This window comes from Triticum urartu, chromosome 3 (genome assembly GCF_003073215.2).
Source record: "Triticum urartu cultivar G1812 chromosome 3, Tu2.1, whole genome shotgun sequence".
Classification (NCBI taxonomy): Eukaryota; Viridiplantae; Streptophyta; class Magnoliopsida; order Poales; family Poaceae; genus Triticum; species Triticum urartu.
In genome coordinates, this window is record NC_053024.1 from 525,370,203 (window position 1) to 525,379,520 (window position 9,318).

The 9,318-nt window shown below is 53.7% G+C and overlaps 1 protein-coding gene across 1 annotated transcript; it reads right to left on the reverse strand.

Moving 5' to 3' along the window:
• Positions 1-5,664: 5,664 nt before the first annotated feature.
• LOC125544778 (gibberellin 2-beta-dioxygenase 3) lies at positions 5,665-7,797 on the reverse strand. The gene is made up of 3 exons (XM_048708530.1): positions 7,261-7,797; positions 6,814-7,159; positions 5,665-6,227 (listed from the first exon to the last, which is right to left on the reverse strand). Exons 1-3 carry the CDS (start codon positions 7,653-7,655, stop codon positions 5,988-5,990), a joined length of 981 nt encoding a protein of 326 aa, XP_048564487.1. The 5' UTR covers positions 7,656-7,797; the 3' UTR covers positions 5,665-5,987.
• Between the last annotated feature and the right edge of the window lie 1,521 nt (positions 7,798-9,318).

Below are 9,318 nucleotides of genomic sequence, written 5' to 3' on the forward strand. Positions count from 1 at the left end.
TTAAGGGGGGCCAAGTACGTCCATTAATCCAGTTTTATCGCTATGTGTTATAGAAATCGTCGATCGTTAGGAGGGGGGGGGCGGCCAGGCCCCTGCTCGCCCCTGGCTCCGTCACTGGTCACCGTAGGCACCTCGTCATCGACGTGAACGTCTCCTCCCACTGAAAGCACATCGCCGAAATCCTGAAATAAATCCAGAAATAATACAAACATGAGGCATTTCGGTCTGAAGATACCACTGTCCCTCTAACCATCCAACCACAGATTGGTTCACAGCTTGGTGACATTTTTGGGTTGTACATGACGTACAATACAAGATAGTTAAAATAAAAAACACGTCACTCAGTTTGTTTTTTTGAAAATATCACTCTGGAATCTGGATAGGTAAAACAGAAAATGCAGAACGCCTAGATCGTGATCAATTGATAGCAACTTCACAGCAAGTTGCCATATGGCGCGCCTTGGCGAGGCAAGCTATCTTCTTCACAGAATGCATCTTCTGTTTGTTCGTTTGAAAAATAATGCATCTTCTTCTGTTGAAAAGGGAAAAGTTCTGTTGGGCTCAGCTCTAACCGACGGAGCTAATTGAACGGCACTCCCAAGTGCAGTGTACTTAGCAGTCCCGAGACCCCAGCTGACAAGGCAGCAAGTGGCTGCTAATCGCACCGCAAATCGCGTAATGATTATGAGCCTCATTACGGTGCATGAACCTTTATTGCAGGTAGGGTGGGGGTGACAGGGGAAGCGCCTCTTTCCCCCCGTTCCAGCTCCGTTCCAGGCCAGATGGGGAGAACAGGGAGAGAACGGAGGACCCTCTGCGCGCCAGCTGGTCCGGTGTTTGCTGGGATTTAAACAACCGCAGTTTTGGTACAACAAGGTGGACCGGCCTAGCCAGGCCCAAAGCCTGTCTTTTCTTTGCGAGGGAAACACGCAGGGCCCAAGTAGCCAAAAAAAAAGTAGCCAACCTGTCCATGGGGCAACCGGGCCCATGCCTGACCCGAACCACGAGCCAGGAGCGAAACAAAGAGCTGCGCGCGCGGCGCATCAGGAACGCCACCCTCTCCGCAGCTACTGAATCCTCCAGATGGACCGCTAGCTCTAGCTGCTGCCTAATCCACGGGGCTAGCTAGAAAAACAAGGCTAGCTTACTGTAGCTCTCACCGGCAGGAATGGCCGCGGTGGCTGCATTATTGGCACGGCGCCCACCGTCACGCTCAGCAGTGCCAGGACGACGATCGCTGGTATATTCAGGCGTACGTATTCCCATCGACCGTATCGCATGCATGCATGCATGCAATGCGAGCTCGTCCGGTCCGACCTGCATGCCCTACGCCGGCAGCACGAGCTACGGGTGCCGTCCCATCGGCCACACAGTGCGCATGTGACGGCATGTCAATGCCACGAGTGCTTGTTCTTCAACTTTTAAGGGAGAGAGCGCAGCGTTTTCACAAGTTACCCAGGTAGTTAAACTAACATGGCACGTAATAGTCATTCGAGCTGGGCTAACTCTGCTGGCGACGGGGCCCGTCCGTGTGGGGAGAGGCACGTACGCAGTGCACGGTGCGTCCAGCTGAGCGACGTAGCCTGTCGCTATGGTCTCGAGCATGTGCAGTGTGGCCGTTGAGCATAGGACCATAGACGAGCAAAGCTCCCATGCTAGCTTTAGCTACCTATAGCTTGCTGTGCCGTACGAGCAGTTATGTGAGTTAGTTATTTGGTTAGCTCGCACTAAGTACAGCACTCCGCCACCAATGGGACGAAAGCGATTCGGTTCATGACGATTTTGTTTACAGATTCGCCAGCCCAAACTATGCACGTACGTACATGACTCAGCGATGTTCTGTTCATAACTGAAAGTTCTTGGCCACGAATGTAAAATGCGGTTAACTGGAATTATGCACCAGTTTTGACCGATGTTGACTGTGGTGCTAGTGAAGTCTCAAAAAATGCTGCCCGCATGACCACCTTTCGAAAGGGGGTTAGAACAGTGGTTGTAAGGGCATTGTCGACGCTACATGTTGGACCGCTGCCCCGGCTGCACGTCGGCTCAACCAGGACAACTCAAACAAAAGGTGTTGTCTGCACAGGTAAACGAGATCTTGCAGGGGAGCCCAATTCCTCACTGACAAATGTGTTTGAAGGGTGGTAGCTGACGCACTGCATGGTATAGTATGCTTATCAATTAAGAAAAGAGAAAGAACTAGTGACGAAAGACTAAGAAAGGGACGACTGCTGCCATTGAGCAATGGATTTTTTTTTTCAAATGTTGACAGTTGCCAAATTGATTAGAAGAAGATATTACAAGAAAATCCAAAAGGAGAAAAGCACCGCAAAAAGGCAAGTGCAAAAAAGAATTATGCACCAGCTTAGACTGATGATGACTGCGGTGCTAGTGAAGTCTCAAAAAATGCTGCCGCATGACCACCATTCGAGGGGGGAGGGGTGGAGCAGTGGTTGTAAGGGCATGGCCAACGCTACATGCTGGACCGCTCCCCGAGCTGCCACATCGGCTCAATCAGTACATCTCAAACAAAAGGTGATGTTTACAGAGGCAAACGGGATCTTGTAGAGGACCGGGTTCCTCATTAACAAAGGTGTTTGAAGGGTGATGGCTGAGGCACTACATGGTATATTGTGCTTATCAATTAAGAGAAGAGAAAGAACTAGTGACAAAAGACTAAGAAAGGGACAACTGCTACCATTGAGCAATGTTTTTTTCTTCAAATATTGACAGGAGAGCTGCCATAGAAGAAGGTACTACAAAAACAGCCTCAAAGGAGAAAAACACCACAAAAAAGGCAAGTGCAATAAGAAAAGAAAGAAAGAAAAAGGTCCGTCGACACCACCACAAACCCACGCTCCACCATCAACCGTGCACACCATCGGAATCCATCGACAGGGTCTCCAAGGTGACGCCTCCAAGGAGGAACCAATGTCAATGACACCATCGTCGCCCGATCTGGCAAGGCCTGATTTTAGGTGTACAACCGGAGACCTCAAGCCATAAGGGAGGAAGAGCAACGAGCTACACAGTGGTACATCCAAGGAGGAAGACGACATCCAAGGACACCGTTACCGTCGGCACCGACAAGGTCAATGCAAGATTTTTCATCCCGAGCTGAGTCTTCCACCTACAATCCTAGGATCCGAGGCCGCACCAACGTCGCCGGGGTGTGACGAAATCGAGCACGCACTACTAGAAATGGATTGGTCGTCGCCGCACGCAGGAAATTGGCGGAGCCACACCAGCCTGACGGAACCGCACCACCGCACGCAGGACCTAGCAAGCCATGCAAGATATGGCCCACCTTTACCTCTTTGCGCAGAACTAGGCGAGAGTCTGCACCGCGGCGCACCGGAATAGTCTAGGTAGCACTGGAACTAGCCGGCCTGCACCACCGCGCGCCGCACCTAGGCGAAATCCAAGCCAAAACTAACTGGCCTACACTGTCGCGCGCATGATCGAGATTATACGCGCTGGATCTGGTCTGCCAAGCCTCCTCTAGAACCACGCACACATGCTGGACGACGCCCGCCGCTCAATGGAGCCGAGCGTGTCCACGCTTGAAGGAAGAGCCCGCCCAGCTTGCGCCGGCACCAACTTCCTCACACCGATCTACACCTAGCATGCGTCAGAGACAATGAGGACGGGGTCCTGTACCAGGGGTAGCTAACGACTAGGAGCCTGACCTCATCGGCCAAGGGGCCCATCAGGCCCAGGATGCGGTGGAACCCTAGGAGACGAGGACGGCCTTCATGATCCCCAAGACTAGAGGGCTGGAATGCCCCAGGTTGCATCCGCCTTGTAAAACCCTAGACCTCTCTTGCCCCAGGTCTAGGGTACCTATTGATCATCTATCCACATAGAGAACTCTCGGTAGCAATCTCATACACCATTGTAATTCCTCGCATGAGGTATCCCTCCATCATGAATCATCAAAACCAGTAGGATATAGGGTATTACTCTCCGGAGGCCCGAACCTGGATAAACCCCTCGTGTGACCTCCGACCCATAACTTCTAGCTACGCTTGGACCACTACCGAGATATCTGACGGGAATTCGCTCTGCCAAACAACATCCAGGTCGCCATGCAACAGGGCCCACATCAGGACCGCCATGCCCCCTAGGACCAAGGCCAACTACCAGTAGAACTGCGATGTAAATCCTCGACGCGCCAGCGAAGGTGGCACCCGACAGTCGTTACCGCGCCCCTGGTTAGGCAGCAGGAATGTCGGCCCGCCGAAGCCCAGACTGGCCCAACGACCGCAATCACCACACAAACGCGTCGCACTGCCGCCAGACCGTGTGCTCCACTGTGCCGCAATGCACCTCCGCGTCGCGCCGCACTGCGCCATCCGGGCGCGCCTATGAGCGCCTAGCCGACGCTGCAACATCCAGCTCTACCAAAAAGCAAAGCTGCCTTGTACAACCTGCCTCGCGGGTGGGAAAGGGTAGGGCCACTGCCACCGTGTAGGCTTTGCCTGGCGGCGATGAGGAAGGAGGGGTGGCGGCAGGTTGGGGTAGTGGCTATGGTTTACACCCGAGCAGCCCGCGGGTGGTGCTACCCCCATAGCCCATGCCCCAAGTAGATCAGCATGTCTGAGGACCCAATTCAATGTACTAAAGTTGTACTCCCTCCAGTCCATTTTACTCCCCATATTAGATTTGTGTCAAGTCAAACTTTGCAAAATTTGATCAAATTTATATTAAAAAGTGTCAACATCTACAATATCAAATATGTATACTATGAATTTACATTTCATAATGAATCTAATTATATTTATTTGGCATTGTGAATGTTAATACATTTTTCTATAAGTTTGGTCAAAGTAAAGATATTTTGACTTCGGACAAAACTTATATGCGAACTAAAAAGGATCGGAGGAAGTACTAAATCAACGACACTTATTTTGAAAGGAGTGAGAAGTACTCTACTAGCAACAGCAGCGAAAAACTTGGGCGTGCAACTAAAAATCCGCGTGGCCCCTACAAATCCATGACTCGAGAAGAGAGAAAAAGAGGTCACAAGCAACGTGTAGGGGATCAGCAGCGGTAAGCGGCACCGGCGGGCAGGCCATGAGTTCCGGTGGCACGGCGGGCCCCTGCTGGTGCAGGCCCGAAATTCTCCGTCAATGGACCCCGTCGGACCGGGCCTACCAGGATTCGTAATGCCAACGAGCTGCTGGCCTGCCAGCAATAAAGGCACCAATTCATTTTGGCAATTGAAGTCAAGACAGACAGAGATCTCCATCACCGCGCGTTCAAGCCGCACGCTACGAAAGACTGTTGAAAGAGCGAAAGGGAAACGCTGGATCATTGGCAGGTTAAACAGAAGGCCCACGTGTACACACGAGTACGCTACGGGCACCACAATTACAGCTATCGGAGGTACAGAAAACAAGAGCATAATTGGTTTGCTACTATTGGCAATACTGAGACTTGCCAACTATTGGCAACTTTATGTGAGAGAGACAAAACAACTCGTAGCCAACCAAGTAGTTGCCAATATTTGGCACAATGCCAAACATTGGCATGCCAATTTTTGGCAGCAAACCAATTATGCTCTAAGATCGAGGCCAGATACTGCCACTCATGAATTTGGGAAAAGATCAGAAGACCACTTTGATGCCACCCTCTGCTAGTATATCTGGTTCACACTAACTGTTCATCAAGTCAACTTATCTGTTCATCGTTCGTCCGGCATTCCCGAAGAGGAAAGGCGGGTTTTAGCAACTATGAACACACACGTCACAAAGGATCTACTACTTACTAGCTACCTCCGCAGCTCTACTGCTGCATGTGAATCTTGAAATCATCTTCTTTTAGCCCTGTTTCTTTTTCTTTTCTAGTACAGTAGTAGCTTCCGCCCTCTTCATCTTCATCGATCGTGTGGGAAATACTACAAGCCACGGCAGAGCTAGCTAAGCTAGGTAGCTGGCTGGGTTGGTAAAAGCTGCTCGTTGAGCGGGCCCAGGCGGCAGGCGAGGCTACCTGTGGAAGTGAGCCAGCCTGTTGTCCCCGAGCCTGGAGTTGTAGGCAGCCTTCTTGTACTCGCCCCATGTGAAGTCCTTGTACAGGCTCTGCTCGCCCGCGCCCAGCAGCTGCGGCAATGGTGCAATCCTCTGTGTCATCGCTGGCCCTCCAAAGTAGATCATGGAAACCCTAGACTTTAGGCTGTTGGCCACCACCCTGTGCTTCACGCTCTTGAACCTCCCGTTCGTCAGCACCTATATATACACACACATCCATCCAAATATTAGAAAAAAAAACTGTAGTATGTGGGATCAAGGCATACTACATACGATACGATACGATTCGTAGGCAGCAAGCACACAGGTGGCAATCACAGTAGATGCCATCCATGCAGCAACCACGCGAAGCTCATGTGCCTAAACGGATTTATACCGATGTGGCGAATATGCGATGGGCCGGCAGCAGTTATTTGGTCCAGGGAGGGAGCCACCTGTTCCTGCTTCTGCCGTGGCTGCCGTACCGACGCGCATCACAACCATCTCTTTCTTTCTTTCGTTTTCTCGGTTTATTTATTTATTTTACTACGGTTTTTTGTTAGTTGCTCGGGGTGATAGGACGTTCTTCGTTTTTACTGCCGGTGATGCGAACCAAACGATGGCTCTGCGTGCTACTAGTGCACTATCTCCAATTTGATCACGCCTCACGTCATTTTGGCAAAGCGCACAGTGCAAATCGTTTTAGTAGAATAGTATAAATGTGCTAGTAGTAGTAGAAAAAGAAACAGGTCAGCGCGTGCACGAGAAGGCGTCACGTGTCGGGGTGAGGAACGGGCGGGCATACCTGCAACGAGTCGCCGACGTTGACGAAGAAGGCGTCGCGGTCCGAGGGCACGGACACCCACTGCCCGTTCTGGAGCGCGATCTGCAGGCCGGACGTGCCGTTGGAGCGCAGCACCGAGATGAGCTGCGGGTCCGTGTGCTCGCCGAAGCCGGTGGCGCTGCAGCCCAGCCCCTGCAGCGCGTGGCACGGCGGATAGTGGTTCACCCGGAACACCTGGTCGCTGCCCTCCGCCGTCACCATCGCGCTCAGCGCGTCGACGGGCGCAATGCCCAGCCCCTCCGCCATCGCCTCCATCACCCGCACCGCCACCTTCCGCACCGCCGCGATGTACTCGTTCAGCGCCGCCCTGCAAACACACGCCATGCGTGTAACGTAAGCACTCGGTGAGACCAACCAGACACGCGTCGTTCGCGCGGGCACCGCAGGCAGCAGCCATTTTGAACGTACCGGAAGAGCGCGCAGGACGGGACGGCGCAGGCGGCGGAGAGCGACGCGGCGTCGACGGCGAGGAGCAGGTACTCGAGCCACCCCATGTCGCCATTGAGCCCGATGCGCTTGCTGCCGTAGCCGAACGGGTAGGCCGGGCCGGAGCGGTCCTTGTCGGCCTGCGGCAGCGAGAAGAACCTGACGGCCTCCGACTCGAGCCTGTCCATCGTGTCCGCGGGCACCCCGTGGTTGACGAGCTTGAAGAAGCCGAAGCGCTCGCACGCGTCGGCGATGGCCCGCGGCGCGCCAGGGCTGGAGAGGTCGACGACCGGCATGCCGGAGAAGTTGTCCCCGGGGTCGGGCGACCTGAGGAGCGGGATGTGATCGACGGCGGGCGAGCCGGCGAGAACCACCATGGCCAAATATGGTATGTGCGATCGAGGGAGGTGAGGAGCGGAGCAGAGCCGCTGTGGAAAGAAAGAAAAGAAACAGAGGCGAGCGAGCGGGCGGGCGGAACAGGGGAGATGCTGTTGCCACTGAGTTGGAGTGTGTGTGTGGGGGAGGCCGCGGGGCATATATATAGAGGAGGGGAGAGGCGATCGGGGAGGAGCGGCGCGCGGTGGGGGCAGGGCAGGGGAAGGGCCAACTGACAGTGGGAAAGGAGGAGGAGAGAAGAGATGAATCGGGGCGAGGGCGATGGGGTTGGTTGGCTCGCTGCTTCATCGCATCCGGCCTCGCAGATGGTTGGGGGAATGCCCCGCTCATGTCGCGCCCTCCTCTTTTCTCGCTTGCTGGTCTGTGGTGGCAATGGAGCCAGGCGATCGTGGCGGGGTCTCAGACGTGTCCCCAGGAGATCCACCGGCCCCGCCTACGGCACCCATGCCGCCAGGGCTTCGCGCCCATGCTCTATTTCCCCCATCTCATCTCACCAAATCTCCTTGCGGTAAAATCTCGGGCGACCGTCGCTGGCAAAGGTTGTGCCAAATCACCTCCGTTGTCGATCGTCGTCGCTACAACTCCATTTGGCAAATGACATGTTTGATCGGCGATGGAGCGCGACACGCAATGCGCTCGATTAGATCACGCCTGATGCTTCGCACGGGACGCGTTGGTTAGGCCAGCATCATGCATGCGTCGTTCATTCCCTTCTAGTACATCCCAATTGGATAAACGATGTAACTATATAGAGTCAATCCGTGGGCGAGTAAAGTAGGGCGGGAAACGATGATCCAGAGATTGACCCGACCATTGTCCGGCTCACCGTCTCGCGATTTCAGCTGAATTCGCGGTCACCTACCTAGTACCTAGTCTAGGGGCGCGGCATTGGGAACTAGGAAACCCGCCGAGAGGACGGCCAATCACGGGGCAACTGCACCCTGCAGGAAGGCTCGTGAGCGGTGAGCTAGATGGATAGTCTCGCATATTCCGCTGGTCCGCGCGGCGCATCGGAAGCACAGATGGCCAGCGGCGCCGCCCGCCCGACATCGGGTCACCTGCACGTCGACCATCTTCTCACCATCATAAACAAGTCGCTCGTACTGTACTAGTACTACTGCTGGTCAATGCATCGTACCGAGCTTTCCCATAGTTTCAGCACTGCCTTTTGATCTTAAAGATGCTGTACTCCTGCTGCTAGATATATGTAGATAAAATAGTGGTGGCGTGTTTTCTATTTTCTGCAGCAGGTTGATAAGTTCACCTTCGCTACGTCTGCAGCTATTCTTTCCTTCTCATTATTGTAATCCGATGCCATTGTACACCTGCCATGACTGCGTGCCCGGTGCACGCACATGCCCACCAACGACCAGACATTCGGTGCAAATTAGTCCTAAACTGCCTTCAACGAGATTCCAGTGGTGCAGATCGAGGAAAACTGTCGTTGACCACATGTCCATCTCTAGCGCATGCCGATTAGATCCATCTGATCGGATCACTCACAGGAGCCGATCGAGAGAGCTGGGCCTGAACTCATGTGTGTCCATGTGTATGGATAACTACGTACCCCCAGACGGAGATACTCGTCAATCCTCTTCTCTCTTCTTGCTGCTGCTGATGTGGAGCTCTTGGAGTTCGTGCAAG